This window comes from Rhamphochromis longiceps, linkage group LG3, assembly GCF_057381845.1.
Source record: "Rhamphochromis longiceps isolate RC_006_pf linkage group LG3, R_longiceps_female_GT1.1, whole genome shotgun sequence".
Lineage (NCBI taxonomy): Eukaryota > Metazoa > Chordata > Actinopteri > Cichliformes > Cichlidae > Rhamphochromis > Rhamphochromis longiceps.
The window spans coordinates 24573510-24601475 of NC_140559.1; the positions used below are offsets into that span (position 1 = coordinate 24573510).

Consider the following 27966-nt stretch of genomic DNA (forward strand, 5'->3'; position numbering starts at 1 on the left):
TATACCAGGTTATACGTTCATGGAAAACCAATTTGCACCACAGGATGGTGCGTCAATGTTAATGTTTGAAATTTAGAGTTATGTCATCTTGAAACTTGTTTCTTCTAAAGATATTGAGTCAAAATTTTGAGCTAATTACAAAAGTGGATGTAAAACAAAAAAGATTGTTTTTCTCATTAGTGGAAACTAGCTCCCATAAAAGTCTCTTGAAGAAGGAAATATTAAAAGTTGAAAGAAGAGCAGTACATCAGAAAACATAAAAACATCCACTGATAAAAGCCAGACAAAAAGGAGAAACAAAGAGAAACTTTAAGGGGAGTTTTTTACTCTGACTTAACCTTTGTTACGTTTTTTTAATTGACAAATTTAAGAAAATTTACTTTACAGTGATATCTGTTTAAAAGAAAAGCAGAGAAAACTTTTGAATGAACACGCTTTTTGTTAATTGATATTGAATTGAAACGGTTATTAATGCATTTTCCGTGTTAATTAGAAACAGAAATATAAAGGACACTAACTAATAATAAAAAAAAGTTTTTAAAGCAAACATTTGGAGAATAATCTTTGTAAAATAATTATTACATTACTAAAACTGGTTGAGTTGTTGAATTGTCACTGAAGGCTGTCCGGATAGAGTGGTCAGAAAAGGATACAGCTGTTGTTTCTCCCCGGACGCATTATGTGGCTGCACCGTAACAGTCTCAAACGCGTTCGACATCAAAACTGAAAAAACAAACAAAGAAAATCATGTTTTGCTGGACAAGCAGCAGCGGAGGCTTGGAGCCACTCGACAGCGTCGCTAACATGTCCAAGAGCGACATACTGAGAGGAATCATCACTGAGAAACTGAGCACAGCCGCCCGGGAGATCTTAGCAGTGGTGGAGAGGACGATAGCCGACTACGAGGAGGAGGTCGCGGGCTTCAGGCAGGAGATCGACCGGCAGAGGAGACTGCTGGAGCTCTTGCAGCCTCGGGTCAAGCTTGAGAGGACAGGTCAGCAAAGTTATGGTTATGGGTGTTCCGAACTTTCTTTACCAAATTACACATTTATGCTCACTAACTGGCAAAGAAAAAGATCAAAACATCTGAAACGAATGATACACAGATTGTTTTTATGACGTAAATAAAGATTTTTGTGAATTGGGTGCTTTTGGTCACTTTCACATTCTCTACACAGCACTTAATGTAGAAACGGACAGACTTAGTGAAGGTCAAAAGATCAAAACAGCTAATCACCTCGGAATCTGTTTTACATTTACCTTATCATGAATATTTCACTATAAATATTTTTTTTTGAGTTCTAGGCCCTCATAATTAAAAAAAAAAGTGTTTTACTTTTAAAGAGCTGCACAGCTGTGACGTATTGATGGAAGCCAGTCTCGAGGAGAATGAGCATCACATGCAACAGTCAGGTGTGTTTGTGAGGTTTTGCATTGGAGATTTTGTGTTGTAAAATACAAAAAACACCAGCAGTACAAGTAACTGAACTGACAAAAGCAGATGAAGTAGAAGTAAAAGAGGAGTTCGAAGCTCTCTGAGTGTTAGTGCTGGTTCGAAGTTATGAGATTTGCAAATGAACTGCATTTTGTTTTATTCATATTTGATGTAGAATTCCAACATTTTTAGAATTGAGTTTGTAGTAAAAAGCCTTTATTTTAGTGAGTTAAAGACATTAAAAAATGCAACAAAATGCATCAGCTTGCACCTCTTACAGGGTGTAGTGATACAAAGATGCTAACAGAACAGTTACAGCTGCACTCAGCACAGCTGTGCAACACTAAACAGCATATAAGAAGGCAAAGTGTATGTTTTTGTTTAGAGCTCAGCAATTTCCTGCTGTGAAATTTAGGTTAAATTGGGTTTTGCTTCAGTGCATGCATAAAAATTGTAGAAGTGTGTGCAGATGTTGTAAAAATTTACTTTAGTTGTCAAACAGTCCTGTGATGTAAAACTCAAACATTACTGTGTTAAAACTGACTTTCTGTGTCCAGATGTGAAGGACACTGTGATCTCAGGTCTCCCGGTGTACGATAATGTGGAAGAGGAGGGGGTGGAGATGCCATTTGTGCAACCAGACACAAGCTCCACACAGCATGAAGAACAACTTAAGGAACCAGATCATCAAATACCTGTAAGGTTTGAAATTCACATATCTATCTTAGATATGTGAAAATGTCAAAACTTAAAATTATTCAAGTCAGCTCTCGTGTGATTTATACTGAAAATTAAAAATTTTGCAGTAATTGGTTGTTAATTAGTTTGAGTTGAGACATAAAGTGAAAACCTGGCAGAAATGCAACACAGTCCAAAACCGATTAAGTATTTAGACATATTACTAAGTGTGTCTACATAAGCTGTAATTGCCTCAAACAGCCTTCAGTTCAAATCTTATAACTTAGCTCTCTAGATCCACCTGAAGGTCATCTGAATGTATTCTCCAAGGTTTAATGTTCTGGTCAACCAATTGGTAGAGTACATTTTGAGGCCCTATATCATTTCAATGAGGTAAATTGACCTACCTTTTTGAGTCTTTTCTACCAATTGTATTGCCAAAAAAATCCACCAAATGGCACCGTGACTTAAAAAGATAGCCCGAGAAGGGTCTGGCTGCAGCCGCTGTGGAGTGCCATATTACCTCCACAGTAACCGGAAACACGTGACCTCCACAGTAGGCAGAAATACGTGACCTGCATGGATACAGTGGAAACCTTGCAAGTGGATCGTAAAGGTTGGGACAGAGTCTTTCATATATAAATTTGCCGTTAGCAATTTCATAATTCTAGGAATCATCTAGTTTGCTTACATTGATCATGTTGGCACTTTGCGTTACAGCAATGGGCATTTTTAAATTTTGTTTTTTTTATCCATGGCAGAGAAACACAGATATGTCTGTTTACGGGCCCTGGTTAAAGTAAGAGAGCTGGATTAAGGGCTTCTGTGGGCGAGATGGCAAAAAATACACATTTTGCGTTAGAATATGATTTTTTTTGTTGGCATCAAAGATGGAAAGTAACAAAGTACAAATACGTCATTACTGTACTTAGTAGAAGTTTCTGGTATCTGTACTTTACTGCTACACTTTCTTGTGCCTACTTTATACTTCTGCTTCTTACATTTTAGCATGACATGTACTTTGTACTCCCTACATTTTCAAATCAGGGTTATTACATTACATCTGCTTTTTTGTTGCCCAGATTTTAGTTAGCCTCGGTTAAATTGTCTATTATATGTCAATAGATACATATGTCACAAATAAAAGTGTCTTGTAAATTAGTTTTTTGTAAAGAATTTTCTCCCCAAATCTCTTACATGCTAACTGTAACGTGTTATTTCTGCTAAAACCTGAACCTAAATGTGTATACGGTGTTTATCTGTTTTTCTCTGTTTTAGATGCACATATCAATTTGGAATTCTGCCTCAAAGCCAGAATTGCAGGAATGCACAACATGTTGCAGAAGACTCTTTCACTGCCCTCTGTGCCCCAATTTCAGCCCTACTGTCAGGGCAGTGATTGAGGAGCATATAAGTGGACACATTAAAAATGCTTTGCCTTTTAAAGGTATGTTAGTATTATATATACCTTATAGTTAAAGTTATAAACATGCACTTCTTTTTAGTACTTCTGCATTCTCTTTGTTGACTTAAAAGTTGCTTTTCACATTGTACAGTTCAGTGCATTCATCAGCAAGAGAAAAATGTGTTTTCATTAAATACATTTTTTGTTCCTGTTCACTACATTTCTTGACAGCTCTTGTGATCCACACCATTTTGCTTTCATTATTGAGGATGGCTTGGATATTTTTCTTAACATGTACACTCTGATTGTTAGATAAATTGATTGCATTCCATATAACTACATTTAAATTACATGTGTTTTTTTTCTCTCTTACAGACAAAATGATATGCCGGTGCAGGCTGCCATGTAGGACAACAGGACACTTTCACTGTCCTGTCTGTAACATGACAATCATACGGCGTGGGGATATGGCAAGGCATTTATTGTCATGTCAACATAATGTTTCAATAGCTAGTCAGCCACCACTATCAGGACTGCTCCCCACTGCACTCTCCAAGGTGCCCCGCATCCCTCTCAATGTCTTCTCTCCAACATCTAAACCATTTTCTGAATCTTCGGTAGACCATGCATATGCTCTACCCTCTGTGCTAAATGAAGTCCATGAAAATGAAATGCCCTCACTGTGGTCTTAGTCTTCTTAAAAAAAAAAGGCCAAAAATATTTATCACGATATACATTTGAAAATTTGCGATAACGATATAACTGACGATATAATTTACACCAGACAAAATACTTTACAACTCCTCAACTTTATTAGTGCAAAAAAAAAAAACCCATCAACATGCAGCATGCTCTACTAAAAATAGTGCTTTGTTGTGTATCTGACGGATGAAAGCTAAACCAGTTCCACACCACTGAAGTTGCAGCATATTTACAAACCAATTCTGGTTCATCTGTTTCATTTAACGATCCACTTTCACTCTTCTCATTCTGCGTCGCCACCATGTGCGTATGTAAACAAAGGCACCGCGCATGCACGTTTCACCCATATTCTGTCACGATGTTTCATTTTCTTATCGTTGCCCAACATTACACCGGTATTACCGTGAACGATATGATATAGCCCAGCCCTAATGAGGAGGCATTCAAACAGATCAATAGATGTTTGTCTGGCCTGTCATCTGCAGTGTTTTTGTGTAGAGGGACTTCTTTCTGTTTGTTTTTCAGTTTGCAGAGGACATGGAGCTCTTTTTAAAAGCATGTGCTGACGAGCAGGGATTACGGGTCAATGCGATGTTTGACATTTAATGGAGAGATGAAGGAATTGGCTATTTGTTGTTGTTTTTTTATTTTTTTTTATGTGTGTTTGGGTTGTTGTTGTTTTTTTTCAGTGTACAGAATTCCAATTAAAGTTATTTCAAAATGTTGTTTACTTGTTTCCATACTTACAGTAAAACATTACAGTGTAAATGTAACAGCATTGTTTTATACTTGAAACTTCAAAATTAAAAGCTTAGAGTTGCTATTAACTAGAGCTGGGCGATAGAACGATAACGATATGTATCGCGATATAACTTTTACTCGATAGAGAAATTAAGCTATCGCGATAGACCTCGCCGCTCTTGTCCTCAAAAAAAAAAAGGTCAGCCAATCCAAATTAAGTAGCGCAGAGCCGAACCAATCACAGCCGCAGCGTCACGTCGCGTGACTTGTTACGTACAGCACAAGTGCCAAGCCGCACGTGTGTTTGTTTGGGAAGCAGCCAGCGGGTAATGGAGCCAGCTCGTAATGGAGGAAATGAGTGTGCCGACTAGAAAAATCAACCGAGCGTGACCGAAGAGAAAACAGATGATGGTTCCAATGCCGGAGAGATTGTCGAATGGAAGAGCCATAGAAGTTCCGTAGTGTGAAGGTATTTCGGCTATTTCAAGTCTGACAAAAATAGAGTAGCGTGCACTGTAAATTGTGCCGAAAGCAAGTCTGGAAATACAATAAACTGGTGCATGCGTCACACTGCGCCACGTTATTGTTTCGGTGAAATGAATTTCTACAATACTGTTACTGTTAATTCTACTCTCTGCAGTGTTTAAATGCTTACATATACACACAGTTACTGTCCCTCCACACTTACGACTCGGTTCTGCTTCTATGCCGCAGCTTTGTTTACTTTTTCCCACCGAGGCTTCTAGACTTCTGATTGGCCAACATTTCTGCACGGTTAGGAATCTAGCTCCACCTGCTGCTTTGGCATGTTCATAGCAGCGTTTACCTTCATTTCTGCCTTTATGTGTGGACGGGATTATTTTTTAAAACGAAAATGGAAAATCTCCGTTTTCAAAAATACCCGTGTACGTGTGGACGTAGCCTCAGTCTCTGACTGGAAGCGCTAATTCGTCATTCGGCTTTTGTCAGACTAAAGTAACTGTTAAAACTGTTTGAAAAGCTCAGCTATACAACAAGGAGAGATTGAGAATTTCCTTTTAGTTCTCAGTTTATTTGATATTGACAAAAGTTAGTCAGTTTTGTCTGTTCTTCTGTAAAACAAACTAAGATTTATTTTTAGAATTAATATTTTGTTTCTAAGTGGAATTGACAATTTAGTCTGTTTCGTTTGTCCTATTTTGAAACTTAAACGCTTTAGCGGCTGCCTTTTGTGTAGTTTGCAATATTTGCCTTTATTTATCTGAAAAAGTCTCATGTTCCTTAAGTACATCTACCCTGTTGAACTTATTATGGGAAATAAATATTTAAATAAAAACAAGCTGCTGATTATTTCACATTTTACTTGTGAGCAACGGCACATTTAAATCTTACAAATATAGTTATTTGGCTTATATCGTGATAGATATCGTTATCGCCTGAAATGAAAAAAACATATCGTGATATGAAAAAATCTCATATCGCCCAGCTCTACTATTAACATTAATGTGTTACCCTGTAATCAATAAGATTTTTATACACTTTATGCATTAAAGCTCTGGGCTTTGTGCTGGCCATTTGTAGCCACTTCACTTTTATTTATTTATTTATTACCATTTTTGCTGTGTTAATGCAAGTGGAATGAAAGGGTCTTGATTTTTTTCAGCTTTAATAACTTTCAGCTTCTTAAATACATCAAAAATATATTCACTAAACATTGTTCTTGCCTCTATCATGGCAAAAAATGGCTAAAATTGCTTTCACTCGAAACTCAACACCTAAAAATTATACTTTTTAATGTTTTTTTGTTTTGATTTTACAAATTACATCATTTACCCAATTTTGGCCATACAAGCAATTCCATGTAATATCCTTATTTTCAAATAGGGGCGTTTGATGGCTTACCACACCCCAATGGATCAAAAGATTGACGGAGGTTTGATTTTAAGGATCTAATACAGGGGTAGGAAACTACAGGCCACGAGAGCCGGTGTCCTGCAGTTTTAGATGTCCTCGATCCAACACAGCTGATTCAAATGGCTAGATTAGCTCCTCAACATGTCTTGAAGTTCTCCAGAGGCCTGGTAATGAACTAATCATTTGATTCAGGTGTAGTGACCCAGGGTGAGATCTAAAATCTGCAGGACACCAGCTCTTGAGGACTAACGCTCCCTACCCATGATCTAATAGTTTGAGTTAGCTAATGTTATGAGTAACGATGGAACGATCTGATATTATGCATCGTATCGGTCCGATACTGATCTAAATTACTGGATCGGATATCGGAGAGAAATTAAAAATGTAATCCGATCCATTAAATATCACGAAAGCACCTCACAAAACTTGCGACATGGGGTAACTCATAGTGGCTGAGAAATGTGAGACCTCTCGGCAGTCTGGTCGAGCATTTGTAGCCTCGCTACCAAACCAGCACTTCATCTCTGAGAAAGTGATCCCAGAGAGAAGTAAAGCAAGTGTGTAAGTTCATCTCTGAATGTTTGTGAAGCATTCCAGCGTTAAGCTTAACAACCGATATATGGAGCGACTGCCTCTTCTTGCTGCTACTTCAGTCATGAAACTGATCAGTGATCAGTTGATCGGCTTTTCTGTTGTGACTCCGTCTCTCTTGTTTGTTTTTGACCCACTTTACACCAGAAAAAGGAAACCAGCGGCTGAACAACAGCAGCACATTAAGCTCGATAAGCTGTAGCTAGAATTTATTTAATATTACTTTCTACACCAGGATCCTTTTCTACGTAGCTGACGGCTGGTAACTGTGCAGGGGCGGATCTAGCAAAGTTTAGCCAAGGGGGCAGGTAGGGCATGAACAGGGAAAAGGGGGCACAAAGACATACTTTTCTTTCTTATTCTCATTTAAAATGTCTAGCTTTTAATAAATAATTATCTGAATCTTACACCCAAAGTTCTTATCTGATGTAAAATGTATAGAAGTCCATTACCGTATATAGTAACCATTAAGTCAAGGTTCTTTATTTGTGACATGCATAGTTATACAAGTATAACACACAGTGAAATGTAGCCTGACACGCTCCTCGACATGTGCAAAAAAATTGGGGGGGGGGGGGGGTGTAGAGGAAGAACATTATATATATATATATATATATATATATATATATATATATATATATATATATATATATATATATATATATATATATATATATATATATATATATATATATATATATATATGTATATATATATATATATGTATATATATATATATATATATATATATGTATATATATATATACATATATGAGCAGCTGGATAGCGTAGTGGTTAGACTACACGCCTTTGGAACAGAGGATCGCAAGTTCGATTCCTGCCTGGGGCGTCTGTATCCAGTAAGGGTCCTAAGGCTAGACCCCCTATGCTAAGCAAGCCTACCGCAGACATGAGCGAGACAGATAAATATGAAGGCATGCCGGCTCGGACGTCGCCCGGATCAACAAGGTCCGCGTCAGGTGTTGAGGAACCAGGGCACCCTGACGAAAAGTGGGCTACTGGAACAAGAAGGCATCGGTGGGCAAGAGACGAAAACAGGGCGTTGTTGGAATGCTACTACGCAAGTAACCCTGGCGGAAGGGGCTACATGAATAGGCTGAGGGACCTATGGATTCTTCGATACCCAACATCCACAATGACGGCGAAACAACTAGTAGCTCAGTGTTCCAACATTCGAAAGAAGGGACTGCTCTCACAGCTAGAGATTGACAAGGTACAACACAAATGCTACGGCAAGGAGGAGTCAGGACGCCAGGTCAGGGGGGCGATATCATCACCCCCACCCGAGATTGGGTACATAGCCCCAAGTGCGATAGGAGAAGGATCGTTAAGTGCGAGAGGAACTGACCTGAAAGATAGGATCATGGCCAAGCTTGAAACCTGGATCCCCCGTAGCCGGTTACCAAGATTACGTGAAGTACCCTCAGAAGGTCTGCTAGATGATGTTAATGCAGCACTACGGACGATACCTACAACCACGATTACCGACACTAACAAGCTGATCTACAATACGGCAGCAGTGATCAGTGAGATGCTTGGCTACAAGTTGAACAGCCACAAGGGGCAGTACCCTCCATGGAGAAGGAGGCTAGAGGGCAAGATCAAAGTAGCACGGAGGGAGGTTAGCCAACTAACGGAGTTGCAGAAAGGTGCGACAAAGAAGGTGCATAAGAAATACAGCAAGCTGTCCATACCTGAGGCCTTAGAAACTGCCAAGCAAAGACTCACAGCCTTGGCCAGCCGCTTGAGAAGGTACACCAGAGAGATAGAAGGCAGGAGAATAAACCAGCTGTTCTCCACAGAACCAGCAAAGGTGTACTCTCAGTGGCAAGGGAACAATAAGAGAACAGCACCACCAAGGCTGGAGACCGAGCAATACTGGAAGAGCATATGGGAGAAGGACGCAACCCATAACGGCAATGCTCAGTGGCTAGTGGATCTGAGGGCAGACCACAGCAACCTCCCCGAACAGGATCCAGTAACCATCACAGTGGCAGATATCCAAGAAAGGGTCTCCAGTATGAAGAGTTGGACAGCACCAGGGCCCGACATGGTTCACGCCTACTGGCTAAAGAAGCTGACTGCACTCCACGAGCGTCTAGCAGCACAAATGAACCAGCTGCTAGTTAACGAGAGACACCCGGAATGGCTAACCGAAGGTCGGACGGTCCTGATCCCCAAGGACCCCAAGAAGGGACCGGTCCCCTCCAACTACCGACCAATAACCTGCCTCAGTACTACATGGAAGCTCCTGTCAGGCATCATATCGGCTAAGATGAACAGGCACATGGGTCAATACATGAGCGGGACACAGAAAGGAATTGGCAAGAATACCAGAGGCGCAAAACACCAGCTACTGGTAGACAGAACAGTCAGCCGAGACTGCAAGACCAGACTGACCAACCTGTGCACTGCCTGGATTGATTACAAGAAGGCCTATGACTCAATGCCCCACAGCTGGATACTGGAATGCCTAGAATTGTACAAGATCAATGGGACCCTAAGAGCCTTCATCAGGAACTCAATGGGGATGTGGCGTACAACACTAGAGGCCAACTCCAAGCCCATAGCACAAGTCACCATCAAGTGCGGGATCTACCAAGGAGATGCTCTGTCCCCACTGCTGTTCTGCATAGGCCTGAACCCCCTCAGTGAGATCATTAACAAGACTGGCTACGGATACCGACTACGGAACGGAGCAGTTGTCAGCCACCTCCTGTACATGGATGACATCAAGCTGTATGCCAAGAGTGAACGAGACATCGATTCACTGATCCACACTACCAGGATATACAGCAATGACATTGGAATGTCGTTCGGACTGGAGAAGTGTAGTCGGATGGTAACAAAGAGAGGGAAGGTAGTCAGAACTGAGGGGATTGAACTACCAGAAGGCAACATTGCAGACATAGAGGACAGTTACAAGTACCTGGGGATCCCGCAGGCGAATGGGAACCATGAAGAGGCCGCTAGAAAAGCTGCAACCACCAAGTACCTGCAGAGGGTCAGGCAAGTCCTGAGGAGTCAGCTGAATGGTAAGAACAAGATCCGGGCCATCAACACCTATGCCCTGCCCGTGATCAGGTACCCTGCTGGGGTAATAGGCTGGCCAAAGGAGGAGATAGAAGCCACTGACATAAAGACAAGAAAGCTCCTTACCATGCATGGAGGGTTTCACCCCAAGTCCAGCACCCTGAGGCTGTACGCTAAGCGGAAGGAAGGGGGCCGGGGACTGGTGAGTGTCAGCACCACAGTCCAGGATGAGACAACGAACATCCAAGAATACATTGGGAAGATGGCCCCAACTGACCGAGTGCTCAGTGAATACCTCAGGCAGCAGAAACCCAAGAAAGAGGAGGGAGACGAGGAACCATCATGGAAGGACAGGCCCCTGCACGGTATGTACCACCGGCAGATAGAGGGGGTGGCTGATATCCAGAAATCCTACCAGTGGCTGGACAAAGCTGGACTGAAAGACAGCACAGAGGCACTAATCATGGCAGCACAAGAACAAGCTCTGAGCACAAGATCCATAGAGGCTGGGGTCTATCACACCAGGCAAGACCCCAGGTGCAGGCTGTGTAAAGATGCCCCAGAGACAATCCAGCACATAACAGCAGGGTGCAAGATGCTAGCAGGCAAGGCATACATGGAACGCCATAACCAAGTGGCCGGCATAGTGTACAGGAACATCTGTGCCGAGTATAACCTGGAAGTCCCGAGGTCAAAATGGGAGATGCCCCCAAGGGTGGTGGAGAATGACCGAGCTAAGATCCTGTGGGACTTCCAGATACAGACGGACAAAATGGTGGTGGCTAACCAACCGGACATAGTGGTGGTAGATAAACAGAAGAAGACGGCCGTAGTGATCGATGTAGCGGTTCCGAATGACAGCAATATCAGGAAGAAGGAACACGAGAAGCTGGAGAAATACCAAGGGCTCAGAGAAGAGCTCGAGAGGATGTGGAGGGTGAAGGTAACGGTGGTCCCCGTGGTAATCGGAGCACTAGGTGCGGTGACTCCCAAGCTAGGCGAGTGGCTCCAGCAGATCCCGGGAACAACATCGGAGATCTCTGTCCAGAAGAGCGCAGTCCTGGGAACAGCTAAGATACTGCGCAGGACCCTCAAGCTCCCAGGCCTCTGGTAGAGGACCCGAGCTTGAAGGATAAACCGCCCGCAGGGGCGTGCTGGGTGTTTTTTATATATATATATATATATATATATATATATACATATATATATATATATACACATATATATATATATACATATATATATATATATATATATATATATATATATATATATATATATATTAGGGGTGCAACGATACACAAAATTCACGGTTCGGTTCGATACTTTGGTGTCACGGTTCGATATTTTTTCGATACAAAAAATGTTCATGCATTTTTAATTTGTCATTTATTTAAATTATAAATATATATTTTAACTCAAAAGTACAGTTTTTAAATTTAACCCTAACCCTTGTGCGTGTTTTTTATTTTGACAGCGAATGCGCACCTGCGGACCACTTATGTGCAGCCCTGGTTATTTAGCTCATCATATCGCAGCCACAGAAATTATTTTGTCCATGAAACCATAAAGCTGCACTTTCTTTTTGCCTTATAGTCTGATTTGTCATAACTTCTCCGTTTTGTGGTAAGCTTTTCTTTGGCTGTCACTTCTTCATCCTGACCTGTCTTATTTGGCTCAGCAGAACTGAAATGCTTTTACACACGTACTCACATAAGCTCAGCGATTCTCTGCGCGATCAACCTCTCACATGTTTAAGCTTGCTGCGGGAGATTTCACTTGTCATGTTTGCATAGTAAGCTAACGATTAATAAGACGATGTCAGAGGAATTGGTGCGCAAATTATCATCACTCACAGATCAGTGCTGTCGCTCTCTATACACAGTTCGCACGATTGCAAAGTGAAAGCAAAAAAACAAGCGCAAATTCAAACGCGACTTCAATATGTCACATATTGACAGTGGCTCACCGATGCCAATGACATTTTGTCCATGAAACCATAAAGCTGCACTTTCTTTTTGCCTTATAGTCTGATTTGTCATAACTTCTCCGTTTTGTGGTAAGCTTTTCTTTGGCTGTCACTTCTTCATCCTGACCTGTCTTATTTGGCTCAGCAGAACTGAAATGCTTTTACACACGTACTCACATAAGCTCAGCGATTCTCTGCGCGATCAACCTCTCACATGTTTAAGCTTGCTGCGGGAGATTTCACTTGTCATGTTTGCATAGTAAGCTAACGATTAATAAGACGATGTCAGAGGAATTGGTGCGCAAATTATCATCACTCACAGATCAGTGCTGTCGCTCTCTATACACAGTTCGCACGATTGCAAAGTGAAAGCAAAAAAACAAGCGCAAATTCAAACGCGACTTCAATATGTCACATATTGACAGTGGCTCACCGATGCCAATGACATAATTACCCAGCTACAAAGAATGCAAAAGCATTGACATATATTTTTCCTACAATAGCCCGATGGGCAGGGAAGAGATAGATTTTGGTAGCCCGACTGGAAAAATCGCTAGCTCCGGGACGTCGGGCTAGCGATATTGCAAGCCCTGTATCTGATTGAGGAATCACTCATCTTTGGAAAAGAGTTTATTACAGAGAAATGGCTCTTTCCAAAATAAAAGCTATACTATCCGCTTCTTCTGGGCTATATTCTCAGCAGCATAAGGAGAATCATGTGCTAACAGCTGTCTAAATGACTCGGCTAAAGTTAGTAGCATGCTTGCTTTTTTTTGTCTGCTTCCACTTGTCTTTGCACTAGGATGATGTCGGCATAAATGTGCAGTCATATTCGTTGTGTTCCCACTAGTGCTTTCAGGTTAATCTCGTTGAAATGACCTTAACGCCACAACACGGCAAATCTCCGTTAACGAGCTACCGCCGATCGCCCCGTGCATGGGGCTAGACGGCCAACACGTTAACGAGCTAACTGCGCTAACACACTAGTTCACACCAATGTAATTGAGCATTGCATGGCACATCCAACATACTGTTTTACTTTAGTCCATGACTCGCTTACCTTCAGGGTCATACGTCACATGAAAACCAAAATAATTCCAAACGCCAGATCTGAATGAGGTTCAATGCCTGTTGCAAGGAGAGCTTAACTTCTGTCTCGCTAGCTTGCCCTGCGCTCTTCCTTCTGACTATGCTGTCTGTGTTGAGCGCTCAGTGGATCTGCGCTCGACAGTGCAGCCTAGGCGGAGTAGTCGAACACAGATTCACTGAGCGCTCAACACAGACAGCATTGTCAGAAGGAAAATTGATAAAATAAATTACAAATGTTGTATTGTTCGATACATATGCGTACCGAACCGAAAGCACTGTATCGAACGGTTCAATATCGATACGAATATCGTTGCACCCCTAATATATATATATATATATATATATATATATATATATATATATATATATATATATATAGTATGTAGTATATACATTAAGTTTAATATACCCTAGTAAGGTATAGTACTTTTTCCTTTGGGAAGGTACCATCTGTGCAGTCTGCAATTCTGTTGAAGAAAGATGTTGAATCTATTTATTTTAATTAATTTTTAATTTAATTATTGTTGAAATATAATTGATTTCTCTGCATTTTTTTTTACACGTGCATTAAATTAAAGTTGATTGCGTCATAAGGCGCATAGGTGGTTCCCTATTTTTTATTTATTTATTTTTGCTAGGAGTTGGCAACCCTATTAGTTAGGTTGCTTAATATTTCCGCTAAGTACTCTTTAAAATACCAGAATAGTGAGGATGGTGTAGGTTTAAATTTATTAGATTTATCAGTATTTCTGAATTATGAAATAGTTTTTGCATACAGGTTTAACAGAATAGCTTTAGCGTTTAGTTTTTTTTAAAACTTGAGTATGAACTTATACAAAGCAAGATATTAAAAAAATTATTTTGTTGATTTAAAAAATACACTATATCAGATTCATATCGGTATCGGCAGATATCCAAATTAATGATATCATTATCGGACATAAAAAAGTGGTATCGTGCCATCTCTAGTTATGAGATTCAAATATTTTTTTAAAACACTTTACCAAATGATTAATTTGTCGATTTATGATAAGATATGATAAGATAAACCTTTATTAGTCCCTCAAGAGGGACATTTGAATTGTCAAAAGTTATGACAACTTGGGACACTTCACTGTGAAAACCAAGGCCGTTATAACCACTGTCCAAAGGTACTGTCAAGGTGGAAATGTCAGAAGTGCAAAGTGTTTCTGTGCCTGAAAGGCCCACCAGCAGTGCTTTGTTGCGCATCACCAGAAATAAAGGACATCTAACACCTCTAAATTGCAGTTGGTTCTGTAGCACAACAACTCTCTTGTACCTGTTCTGTCTAGTCTGCTGCTAAGTTACAGAAGTTTATAACTGATTTATTAAGCTTTTAAAAATATTTTTGTATTCAGAGTTTTACCATTAATGAAAATCTCAACCGTTTGGTAGAGGCCTATGTTTAAAAGAAAAACTATGGCGTTTCAAACTATGTTTGAAAAAAAAAATCTAAACTTTGTTACTGTTGTTCTAAAGGAATAAAAATGCAAAGAAATATTTTTTTAATTGCAATTGTCTTGATGTGAACCTCAAATGGTTAAAAGAATTTATAGAATTACAAAGACAAAATCTCAGAACTTACACAGCCTTCAGTCCATTTAAAAATATAGATATAGAGTCTGACCAATACCAACACCATTATTTGTTGTTTTGAAAATTTGTTATATATATTTTTAGACACATGAAACATAAACAGACGCTCAACCATAAAAGGCCGATGGGGTGTTGTCATCACCCCCACTGGGTGGGTGGCATGGACACACAAGTGTGTACCCTGCCTTATGCCCAGCTAGGATAAGTTCCAGCCCTCCCGTGACCCTTGTCCACCTCCAGCTGGAGGTGTAGCTGCTGAAAATGTCTAACTAAATCTCATTGACCTGAAACACAACTGTTTTCTCTTCACTTTTAAAATTTTAATTTATCAGCCGATCTAAATGTCAATACAGATATATCAGGAAATGTTTTATATCAGTTGATTGCTCAGCCCCACCAATACGTTGGTTGAACTTTAGTAGATGCTACAACAGGAAAGAGAAGTATGTTCTTCTGTATGGATCAGAATTCCAACTCAGCATTTGCATCACAAGCTTTAGAGATGTACCAAACTCTGACATAGACAACATGTGAGACTGTTGTTCTCTTTGCAAGAATAGATGTTACCGCTACTGTTTCAGGAAATCTCACTTTCAAACACAGGCACTTGTAGCTAAAATCCTGAGTCTACATCCCACTCAGAAGGGCTAGAATTAAACTTTTAAGTGGTTTTTTTTGTATTTACCATTAGGATAAAGGGATGGTGAACCATTTTTTTCACTCGAGTTAAATATCAGCAAAGACTTTCACCTTTTTTATTCATCCCGAAATGTTGATTCTAATCATCTGAACAGAGTCAACTTTTTGGTATTTCCTTACCTGGATGATTGAGCATGCATCAATGCTTTTTAGAAAAGTTTTGTGGTTCAGTTTGTATCTAACCAGGCCAGAAGTCAGAGTGTTCAGACCTCTCAGTTCTATTTTGTTTGTTGTCTAATGTATATTTTGAGCTTTTATCAAGAGATTATCTGTAAATAAACTTGTTTCTACAATCAGTTTGAAGTGAAGAGGCCCAGCAAAGCTCTGACTGGAGGCACGCAGACCCTTCCAAATTTCCGGATCCGCATCTTGGAGGATTCCCAGACTGAAATACTCTCTAACCTTGGTATACTTCATGTTCTTTGTTTTTCAGATATGTTTTTTTTTTTTAAATTTTCTTACCAATATTAAATGTGTTGGAATGTAAAGAGGCCCAGCAAACTGTTTCAGAGTGACATTCATCGTTATTTCAGGACCTCAAGGTGGACTCTTAGGTTTTACAAATGATCATGAAAGTGCCTTTTTTTTCTTGGTTTCACGATTTCACAATGACTTCTTTGTATTTCAGTGTTTAAGAAATGTCCGGTGCAGGATCTGAGGTGTCCTCCTGGTCTACAGGAGGACGACTTCCTGGAGCTGCTGAGGTCCACCTTCCCTCAGCTAGGCTCTGATGAACCTTTGGACTTTTTTACATCCAGCACAAACAGGAGGCTCCAGCCTTTGCAAGTAGAGCCAAGGACCCCAGAGGTGATCTACAAGGCCATCAAGACTGCAGGAAGCTCGGCCCTCTACATCAGACCGAAGGTAGGTTGATACAGTTCTAAACAATTCATAAGAGGCATTTTGACACTTGTGGAGTGATGTTTTGTTGGGAAGGACTGCATTCTCTTCAAGATTCAAGATCCAAGAGCTTTATTGTCAATACAGTAGTATACAAAGTATACAGTGTATACAGAATTATGTGACTGAGTGCAAATAAGCATGTTGTTTTCAGGTCCAGTTTGTAGTGGATTTGTGGAAGTTTTTTTTTTTTTTTTGAGTCTTTTAATGAGTATTGTAAGGTGTTCATAAGGGTGTATGTGTATATCAGTCATTTTGTGGTAGTGAGTTGAGGGCTCTGACTGCTTGGGGGAAGAAGCTCTTGCAGTGTCTGGTCGTTACGGTTTTGATGCTGCAAAACCATCTGCCAGATGGAAGGAGGGAGAACAGTGCATGTGAGGGGTGGAAGGTGTCCTTCACTATGCTGTTCTCACGTCGGATGATGTGTCTGCCATAGTTGGGAGCTGTCCTCACTATCCGCTGCAGAGACCTCTTTTCAGCGAGGGTGCAGTTCCCGTACCAGATAGTGATGTAACAGGACGCTCTCAATGGTTCCCTGGTAAAATGATGAGAGGAGGGAGACTGTCCTTCTTCAGTTTCCTAAGAAAGTGAAGACATTGTTGGGCTTTCTTCATGATGGTGGTGGTGTTCAGGTTCTAGGAGAGGTCAGCTGATATGTGCACACCCAGGAACTTCACACTGTTGACCATCTCAACAGCAGATCTGTTGATGTGCAGTGGGGTGTGGGTCGTTGACCTCTTCCTGAAGTTAACAACCATCTCTTTAGTCTTCTGAACATTTAGAGACAGGTTGTTATTCTGACACCAGTCCACCAGGTGTTGAAGTGTCATCCTGACATCTGCTGTGGACAAACAGAGTACTTGGTCATTGGGGGAGGGGGGCATCTTCCTTGCTGACTCTTTGTTCTCTGCTTCAAAACGTGCAAAGAAGTCATTTAGTTGGTCTGGCAGTGAGGGATCACTGCTGCATGCCGGAGGTTAGGGCTGGGCGATATGGCCTAAAATCCATATTGCGATATAATTTGAAGCACGTGCGGTAATGATATATATCGCGATATATGATTTTCTTCTGTATAACGTATTTTCCACACTATAAGGCACACTTAAAATCCTTTAATTTTCTCAAAAATCGAGAGTGTGCCTTATGTATGAATTCTGGTTGTGCTTACTGACCTCGAACCGATTTTGGCGTGCAGAAATCTGTTAAAAAAATGTTTTAGTACATGTTTGGTAAGCCGCACTGCTTGATGGATTGTCAGAGCATTACGGCTGCCATAGTGAGGAGCTTCACGGAGTAATCTGGGTTCAAAACTCCGTCCGCTTCAGGTCCCAAAGTCAAACGAACACTGAGAGCTAAAAACGGTCTAAATTCTTTCGTCTTTAATAAAATCATCAGCGTTGCTGTTTAACAAGTGTAACAATTAAGTTTAACATCCATGCATCAATGAAAACAGAATTTATTAAATTTGACGGAGTTACAAGTTAACAGGAAGTTAGCTCGCTAGCTTCCACCCAAACATGACATACCATGTTCTGACTGAGAGATTTTTGAAACTAATTAAAACGTGCAGCTCTGCTACCACTTCCAACATAAATGAAGACAGAAAACTAAACAGCAGTGGCGTTTGCAGGGTTACTGAAGTTGGACTACCTGGTATATAATTGGTTGTGCTATGCGACTGCTAGCGACACAGCTATGTTAGCATAACATTAGCACAGTGAAGCTGGAGGACGAACACCAACTTTTTTTCCACGCAATAAAAGTTAACGTGAGGGATTCTGGTGATCAGGGACAAATGCAATCGCATAGCAGGATGCTATACACGGGCTAAACTTCAGTCAGGAGAACAACTGAGATTATTCATCCACAATACGAGGTTAGTTATTAATATACTGCAACAACATGGGAATAGAACAGCTGCGAGAGAATTCAACATTAATGAATCAATGTTACGGAAGTGGAGGAAGAGCAGTTTTTGGCTTTCCCCATATTTCAAAAGTGCTTCATCTCTTTGCCATGACTGTCGCCCGGCATAATTTGCAGATGATAATGGTTGTAGCCGCTGCGATGCTTTCAACCAAAACAGGCGCAGCTTGATGATGTCATCAACATGCGCTATTGCAATAGAGCGGTATAGTCAAAATCTCTATCGTTGGCCAAACTTATATAGTTTCTATCGTATATCGTTTATATCGCCCACCCCTACCGGAGGTGTTGGCTTGTAGCCCGTGATTGTTTGGATGCCCTGCCACATGCACAGAGTATCCTTTGTACTTGTGAAATGTGTGTTGATCTTATCTGCATACTGCCGCTTTGCCTCTTTGATGGCCTGTGATAGGTCTGCTCTGGCTGTAGTGTAAACTTCTCTATTTTTGGACTTAAAGGTAGAGTCTCTGATTTTCATCAGGTTGCGTAGCTTTGCAGAGAACCGGGGTTTTTATTCAAAGCAATCTCGCAGAACAGATATGACCCCCTCTTGCCATGTTTTCACCTCTCTGACGGTTGGAAGTCTGATCCGTTTGTTGATGGGTCTCTTAATGGCATTTTCAGAACAAATATTCAATAATTTTGCCTGTTCAGACATGTTCTGATTATTTTCATACCAATTGGGTTGTATTTTTACCAATTAGTGCATATTCATCTGGTATTGTTATATCAACAGGGTAACAAATTTTTTACACATTTAGGGTTGTTTGTTCAGTCCAGGAGATTTTTTGCGATTGTGTAAGTTTTTCCATAGAGACTGAATCATTTGGAAGCTAAAGCTTTCAAATGATGAAATGTTATGTCAGTTGGGGCATGTTTTTTTTCTGTTGGGGAAACTAAACACTGGGATGGTGAAGTTTGAGATATTTTTCTGCTGTGTCTGTTTCTCCAGAAACAAGATGACAACTCCAGATCCAACCCTGCAACACCATCAGCTGATCGAGCAAAATATATCAAAAGGTAATCAAACTAACCAGAAGCATTATATGTTAAAAGAATGCTTAAGGAATTGGGGTTGGTTGACGTGTGGAGGGATGCACACTCACTGGAAAAGAAATATACCTTTTCTTCACATTCCCACCATATGTATTCAGGACTGGACTATTTTTTTATGTGACACTTTGATAAGCATAGAATTATAAATTGTGATATAGGGGTGAGAGATATTTCGCACCATGCAGGGGTGTACCTGACACTCCATTTGGATTCAGATCGCAAAGAGACTTTATGGAGGCTTAATACTAGTCTACTAAATGATGTAGAATTCAAAAAGTTTGTAAAAGAAGAATTTAAGGAATACATGGAGTACAATAACAATGGTGATATTTCTCCTAGTATTTTATTGGATGCAGCGAAGGCAGTTCTTACGAGGGAAGCTAATTTTGTGGTCCTCATATTAAAAAAAGGAAAAAGAGAAGTATCTAAAAGACCTTACTACGAGACTGAAACACCTAGAATCAGAACATATGAAAAATTAAAGAAACACAACAGATATTAATAGGTTATATGATGGGCTAAACTCATTAAGCAGAATTATTATGAAAATGGTCCCAAATCTAAGAGACTCCTTACTTGGAGGATACGGAAACAGCAGGCTGACAGATTTATTCAGAAAATTAAAAACCCAGCAAATGATAAGATATGTCATGACATGAAAAGCATAAAATAATCTTTTGTGACCTATTATACCCGACTGTACGCAGAACCACACATGATAGATGTGCCCTCTGTTAATGTATTTCTTTCCTCACTTGATTTACCATCGATAGGAACAGAACAAAATACAAGATACACAAACAATAACTGCGGAGGAGATTAACAAGGCTATTTCAAAATTGAAAGGTAATAAGATGGCCGATGAGGATGGCTACCCGGCAGAGTGGTATAAACACTTCAGAGTAGTAACCCCTCTGCTGAGGGATTGCTTTAACCATGTGCTTACGGGGGGGGGGGGGGGATACCACCATCCTGGAAATGAGCAGTTATCTCAGTAATTCCCAAACTGGGTAAAAATAGAACAGAATGTGGTTCCTATAGACCCGTATCAGTCTTGAATATCGACTATGGGATATTTGCAACAATATTAGCTAAACGGTTGGAATTTATAACTTCAGAACTAACTGATACAGAAACAGGTTTTGTTCGAAATAGGCAAACTCATGATAACGTGAGGCGGGCTCTCCATCTAATAAATAAAATGAAAAATATCGAATCAGTAGCTGTCAGGCTTGATGACGAAAAAGGCGTTTTGTAATTTTATTTGGGCCAAACAAAAACCAAGAATAAAATTTTAGACATTACAACTGCAAAAGGACAAAGGTGGATTCACTCTGCCATGTCTTGAGGACTATTATAGGGCTGCACAGTTACGAGTGATGATTGGGTGGTGTGATCCAATGTGTGAGGCTAAATGGAGATCAACCACTCATTAAAGGACATATAGATGCAGACCTGCTCCCAGCACTAATGAAAGTGCCCATAGAGACATGTTATAGGATACTCAAATATAAGAAAACTGAAAAAAGTCTGCTTACGATTCGGATTTTGCACCTGCAAACATGGATAAGAGATTTATAGAGTGGTCACATAAGGGTATAACAGGCTACTGGAAGATTACAGATAAAAATGTACTAAAAGACTACCAGCAACTCCAGAGAAGTTTTTACTTGGAAAGACAGGATTTGTTTAGATACCTCCAGCTGAGGCACCATTACGACAGAAACATAAAATTCCTAGAAGAGGAGGACACGGGCTTGGTTAAAATCTTCATTGACTCTTGTAAGGGGAATGCACCAAAGAAACACATATCCAGATTATACAAATGTTTACAAAGATGTAGGAATAATGACACAACATATATCAAAGCTAGATGGGAAAAAGAGGCTGAAATAATAAAACATGACAACAACTGGTTCAATATATGTAAGGCTGTGGTAATGACCTCAAGCTCACATCTATGGAGGGAATTTGCATGGAAAAACAGTGCGTTTTTTTGTCACGCATAATACTAAGAGTAAACAAAGTAAAGACCCCGACAAGGCTCAGTGTTGGAGAAACTGTGGATGTGTATCTGCAGGACATTTTCATATTTTTTGGGAATGTGCTAAGATTGTTCCCTATTTGCTAGTAGTAATCAAAGAAATCAATACTGTGATGGGCTTGAACTTGGCCCCTGATTTCACTGTTTTATCTATGTGATTTTCCACAAGGACTGAGGAATTCAGACAAATATCTTTTATTGATACTTTTGGCTGGTGCAAAGAAAGCCATAACTCGCAAATGGCTAAACGTGGATCCACCGTCATTCTTGGACTGCATAGGCATTATCAAGAAAATTTACACAACGGAGAGACTGACTTTCTCACTAAGACTTGCTGCCGATAAATTTGAGAAATACTGGAAAAAATGGGATCTTTACTTAAATGGAAAAATATTATAATTTCTGGTACCATGTGTCATTTCTGTAATTCACCTATTTGATCTGATTGTACCATAAAGGGATATGTCTTTTTTTTTGTTTGTTAGGCTAGATGCTCTGTGCTTGTTGGGGGTCTGCATGTTTTGTAAAAGATATACAGGACTGTCAATAAAAATAAAGTGTAAAAAATAAAAAGGTAATCAAACTAAAGAGGGCATCACTTGTGCGCTCTTGTGTATTTGCTGGCTCTAAAGACGTATAGCACTGCTGCACCAAACCTAGAGCCAGTCATACATTTTGGCCACGTTTTGTTGTAAAAATTGAAAACACAATGCTGTGACACTTTCAGCCAATTAAAGCCATTAAAAAATGTATTTTCCTTCTTCTCTGCGTGTTTGCGTTTGATAGGGTGAAATACAATGACGCAAAGACTCCTATAGATTTCCGGATCCGCATCCTTGAGGACTCTCAGATTGACACGCTCTCGAACACTGGTACGGTCATGTTCTTCATTATGGAGCTAAAATGATTAGTCGATTAGTCCTAGAGACTGGCAAACTATGATTGCTAAATAAAAATATATGTACAGTGGTGTGAAAAGGGGTTTGCCCCTTTCTTGATATATTTTTTGTTTGTCACACTTGAATGTTTCAGATCATCAAACATAGTTTTAGACAAAGATAACACAAGTGAACACAAAATGCAGTTTCTAAATGAAGGTGTTTATTATTAAGGGAGGAAAAAAATACAAAATGTGTGAAAAAATGATTTCCCCTAAACCTAGTAACTGGTTGGGCCACACTTAGTAGCAACTGCAATCAAATGTTCTTGATAACTTTAACAGCGCTGAATTTTGGCTCACTCATCTTTGCAGAATTGTTGTAATTCAGTTGTATTGGAGGGTTTTCGAGCATGAACAGCCTTTTTGATGTCATGCCACAGTCTCATAAATATGTTTTCTGGCAAAACTGAGATGTACCTTTTGCTCAGCAGTGGTTTTTGTGTTGGAACTCTGACTTGCAGACCATTTTCCCCCTTAATAACAACACCGTCATTTAGATGGGCGATCGTGGCTCAAGAGTTGGGAGTTCGCCTTGTAATCGGAAAGTTGCCGGTTCGAGCCCCGGCTTGGACAGTCTCGGTCGTTGTGTCCTTGGGCAAGACACTTCACCCGTTGCCTACTGATAGTGGTCAGAGGGCCCGGTGGCGCCAGTGTCCGGCTGCCTCCCCTCTGTCAGTGCGCCCCAGGGTGGCTGTGGCTACAATGTAGCTGCCATCACCAGTGTGTGAATGTGTGTGTGAATGGGTGGATGACTGGATGTGTAAAGCACTTTGGGGTCCTTAGGGACTAGCAAAGCGCTATACGAATACAGAGCTGGAAATCGGGAAGGGGGTAAACACTTTTCCACATCACTGTATATATTCCACAGCTGGTTACTAAGTGGTTGCCTGAGGTTATCAGAAATCGCTAGGCAAAACTCCAAAGCAATTACAAGGAAATCGAAGGTGTAGCAACTGATTTTGGATAACTAGCAACTAGTCAGGGAATGCACATTTTTACCTAGCAACCAGAAGCTGCCAGGGAGTCTCTAGGCTGGTGTAGCTGAAGCCTTAATAAGTTACAAAGAAGTGTGTTTGTGTGAGTCCTGTCACTGATTTATGTTAATGCAAGTTTACAAAACCTCTCAGTGACCAGTAGTCGTTTGATGAGGTCTTCTTGGACTGTGGTTGATCACTCTGCTAATTTTTTTTTTTTGTTTTCTTTTGTTTTATAGACTCAAATAACTGTTAAATAACTGTTAGTTAAATAACTGTTAGTTTCTTTCAGGCTTTAGATCCATCAAAGGTTGAACTCTTTTTATTTCAGTGTTTAAGAAATGTCCGGTGCAGAATCTGACGTGTCCTCGTGGTCTGCAAGAGGACGACTTCCTGGAGTTGCTGAGGTCCACCTTCCCTCAGCTGGGCTCTGAAGAACATTTGGACTTTCTCATATCAAGCTCACACAAAAGGCTCCAGCTGTTGCAAATAGAGCCGAGAACTCCAGAGGCGATCTACAACGCCATCAATGCTGTTGGAAACTCGGCCCTCTACATTAGGCCAAAGGTAGGTTGAAGCAGTTATAGACAATTCATATGAGACATTTTGACACAACATTTACATTTGTTAGCACATGATTTCTGCTTTTCTGTAGAGCAGCAGCTTTCACAATCTGCTTTGCTCCTAGCTTGTCGATATTTTTGAGTCAGGTGACTTTCTAGCAAGGAAGTAACATTTGAAATATGGTTCTTACTGGCTTGTAAATGTCTGTAGTTGTGGGTTGACTAGAAGAAGAGAATTTTTGAAAAGACGGTTGAATTTAAAAAATCTAATCTAAACTTGTACTTTTGTTGTTTTTGCAAATAAATTTGTAAAAATAATTTGTGGAACTAACCCTTACAGACAGGGAAGGAGGAGGAGAAGACCCTTCACTCTTTACAGACAAATGTCGATCCACCGTCCAGTGATGCCGAGGCACTAAGAAGTGTTAAAGCTAAACTGCTTTCCAGGTAATTTAAAAAACTGATAAAACAACTGAAATTAAAGAGATTTGCTACTGATATTTTTTTTTTACAAAGGCTTTTACAAAAACATCTTCTGAAACAATAAAAAATTAAATGAACAGCATGAAAAAAAATCAATTGTAGCCAGATGACACCATAACTTACTTGATTATTATGCTTAATTAGATTAATATAAAGAAATGCATACATCATTTTACTAACAGGAGTCAACTGAAAATTAAAGATGGCGAAATCTGAGAAAAGAAAATGGCTCTAGAATTCGCAATTTACAGTTTTACAGGTGGAAATTTTTCAGCAATTTAATTAATGCATTTAATTAATTAATTAAGATATATAAATCTGAGATCTAGTCTAATCTCCTAGTTTCCTAGTTTTGTGTTTTGTTTCCTGCTTTTAGTGTTCGTGTTTCACAGCAAATAAAGCCGTTTTGAGTGTTAGACGTTAAATGTCTCAGTTTGTAAGGGACAATTCAGATGACCTTTATTGGATCCCAGTGATCTCTGGGGCCCTCAGACAATGTCAGTTAACACAATCCTCCGTGCCATCTGCAGATACTAGCTAAAGCTCCGTCATGCAAAAATAAGTCATATTTGAACATGGCCCAGAGGTGCCATCATGTCATGTGGGCCAAGAGTCATTCGAAGAAGTCCAAATTTAATATTATTGTTGGTGATCATGAACGTTGCGTCCGCCAGGGAGACCATCCATCGTGTTATCAGCGTTCAGTTCAAAAGCCAGCTTGTCTGATGGTAACGGGGTGTATAAGTGCAGACGGTATTGGCAGTGTGCTTGTTTTGGAACGAACTATGAAAGCTGAAAGGTATATAAAGGTTGTAGAGCAAGATATGCTTTCCTGGGAGGAAAACTCTTATCCTTTTTTTGTGCAAATTTTTGTTTTGCAACAGCATGTACCTAAAGCCCATTAAATATCAAGTGTTTTTCGAGATTGGATTACAGTGGTCCCTCACTATAATGCGTTCCATTTTCGCGGCCTCGCTGTTTCACAGATTTTTTGGGTGCAATTTTGCATGCTTTTTTTTTTCACAGCGCATTTTGTCCTATGTCCTGATCGACTGTAAACCATTGTCAATCACTCTCGTACCATGTCTCCAGTACAGTACAGGATGTGTTCAGCTTGTCAAATTTACATAAATCTTCGCTAGCAGAAGAAAGCAAACACAACAGTGTCGACGTCAAAGGCACCTGCAGTAGCACACCAAAAGGCAGAGGAAGATGCACAAAAAGTTGGACTTCTGGACAAGCTAAAGGAGGATAGAAGTTACCGTATTTTTCGGACCATAAAGCTCACCGGATTATAAGGTGCATTAAGCAAAAAAACAAACAAAAACCAAACAGTCAGATAAGTCAAACTTTACTCAACTCATTCTTCTTCCATTGATTCATTAATGATGAATTCTCTGGCAGCTGCTCTATTCGTATGTTCTGTACCTGAAAACAGGTTTTGATCTTTGGTTTCATTCTATAATACTGGACTTATTTTTCTACAAAGGTTTGAACTTTGTGTGAAAGTGTGTGAAAGAAGTGTGAAAATGTTCATGCCTGTCTGAAAAAAGTCTACAGAGTGTGTAGTGAGGGGTTTTACAGCCTTAAAACATCTATAATATTTGTAAAAAATAAAGATTACCAGTTTGCGAATTTTACCTATTGTGGGTTATTTTTACAATGTAATTCCCGCGATAAACGAGGGACCGCTGTAACTGGGATTCAGTGAACACTTAAGACTTTGTCTTAAAGTCATTTCGAATTTGCACAAAGTAACTACAAATTTATGTTCCTCGGCAGCCCAACTCAGCATGACGATGACACCACAGTCGATGTTCTGGCCACCAACTCAACATCAGAAAACCAGGACCTGCGAACTGAAGAAGATGCTAGTGACAGCGAAGTTAACTCCAGTGATGGCATGAATGAAGATGAGATGTTGGATGGAGACGATGACTGGAAACCTGATCCCAAGCTGCAACTGCCAAAAAGAAAAAAAGAAAAACAAACAAAAAAGAAGCAAGTAGCCAAGTGTTGGATAAAGAGGTTTAAGGGTAAAGTTTCCTGTAAAGTTTGTGGAGTTGGGTACACTCACCTGGCCAGTTTGATGAGACACATCTGGAGTCACGTGGATGAGCCACAGAGTGTTTGTGGAGTTTGTGGAAAGACTTTGGACTCTGTGGAAAAGTTGAAGGACCATCTTCAAAATTACCAAAAAACTTACAAGTGTTCAATTTGCGGGAAGTCTTTCTACTCCAGAAAGAGCTTGCGGAGCCATGTGTCTTTTCACACAGCAAACAAGCTGTTCAAATGTAACGTTTGTAGCAAAACCTTTCCTCGAATGTCTGCCCTGAGGATTCACCGTTTGATTCATGTGCAGGAGAAACTATACCAATGTGATATATGCCCCAAATCATTTGTTCTTAAGGGACAGCTCACAGCTCACACCAAAACCCACACCAGGAAAGAGCGATACCACTGTAAGATTTGTGGTAAGTCTGTCGCTGATCGCAGGGCTTTGAGCCGACACAAGCTGACTCACACTGGTGAGCGGCAGTATTGCTGCCACATCTGCGGAAAGCAATTCAGACTTCAATGGTCTTTGAAGACTCATGAGAAGATTCACACAGCCAGGGACCAACCGTACCTCTGCCACATCTGCTGCAAAACCTTCACGACAAATCAGACCCTGAAGGCTCACCTGAAGACGCACAGCAACGAGAAGCCTTTTGTCTGCGTCACATGCAATAAAGGTTTTGTGAGCAACGGCGAACTAAAGAAACACTTGCGAGTGCACAGCGGTGAGGCTCCATACGGCTGCACCATATGTGGACGTTTTTTTAAACAAAGGGCTGCCCTAAACTCCCACGTCAAGATCCATGCGGGCATCAAACAGTTTGTGTGTGAGATCTGTGGGAAGGCGTGCTCTCGCAAGGCACACCTGAAGATTCACATGAGGATCCACAATGGAGAGAGACCGTATCAGTGCACATTATGCGAGAAAGCCTTCACTCAGAGCCACTGTTTAAAATCGCACATGAAAACCCACCAGCCCGAAGAACACAAGTCCGCCACTCAGTCCACGCTCTAAGAGACATTTTAGCGCAGGGTCTTAAAAATCAGTCAGTTAAACATTTTAGTTTCCCAAGTTCATGTGCTACAACCTTTTATATTTGTTTGTTTTCTTAAGTCAAAAAAGTATGGAAGTGTTAACAAATTTTTCAG

General features: G+C 40.3%; 1 protein-coding gene across 2 annotated transcripts; it reads left to right on the forward strand.

Annotated features, from left to right (window-relative positions):
- The first annotated feature begins 669 nt into the window (after window positions 1–669).
- LOC146673598 (uncharacterized) lies at window positions 670–27963 on the forward strand. Of its 2 annotated transcripts, XM_085390484.1 has the most exons (12): window positions 670–994; window positions 1345–1413; window positions 1993–2132; window positions 3392–3560; window positions 3894–4075; window positions 16171–16279; window positions 16502–16737; window positions 19652–19719; window positions 22586–22671; window positions 24045–24280; window positions 24617–24723; window positions 26542–27963. In XM_085390484.1, the coding sequence occupies exons 1-12, from the start codon at window positions 748–750 to the stop codon at window positions 27830–27832; spliced, it is 2940 nt and encodes a 979-aa protein (XP_085246610.1). In that variant the 5' UTR covers window positions 670–747; the 3' UTR covers window positions 27833–27963. The 2 variants fall into 2 exon arrangements, with proteins under 2 accessions (XP_085246610.1, XP_085246609.1); XM_085390483.1 differs by lacking the exons at window positions 3392–3560; window positions 3894–4075.
- Window positions 27964–27966: the final 3 nt, after the last annotated feature.

Coding starts and splice junctions, on each gene's coding strand:
- LOC146673598 (XM_085390484.1), top strand. CDS start 748: ATGTTTTGCTGGACAAGCAGCAGCGGAGGCTTGGAGCCACTCGACAGC. Junction 16,738..19,651: donor CCCTCTACATCAGACCGAAG/GTAGGTTGATAC, acceptor CTGTTTCTCCAG/AAACAAGATGACAACTCCAG. Junction 24,724..26,541: donor AAAGCTAAACTGCTTTCCAG/GTAATTTAAAAA, acceptor GTTCCTCGGCAG/CCCAACTCAGCATGACGATG.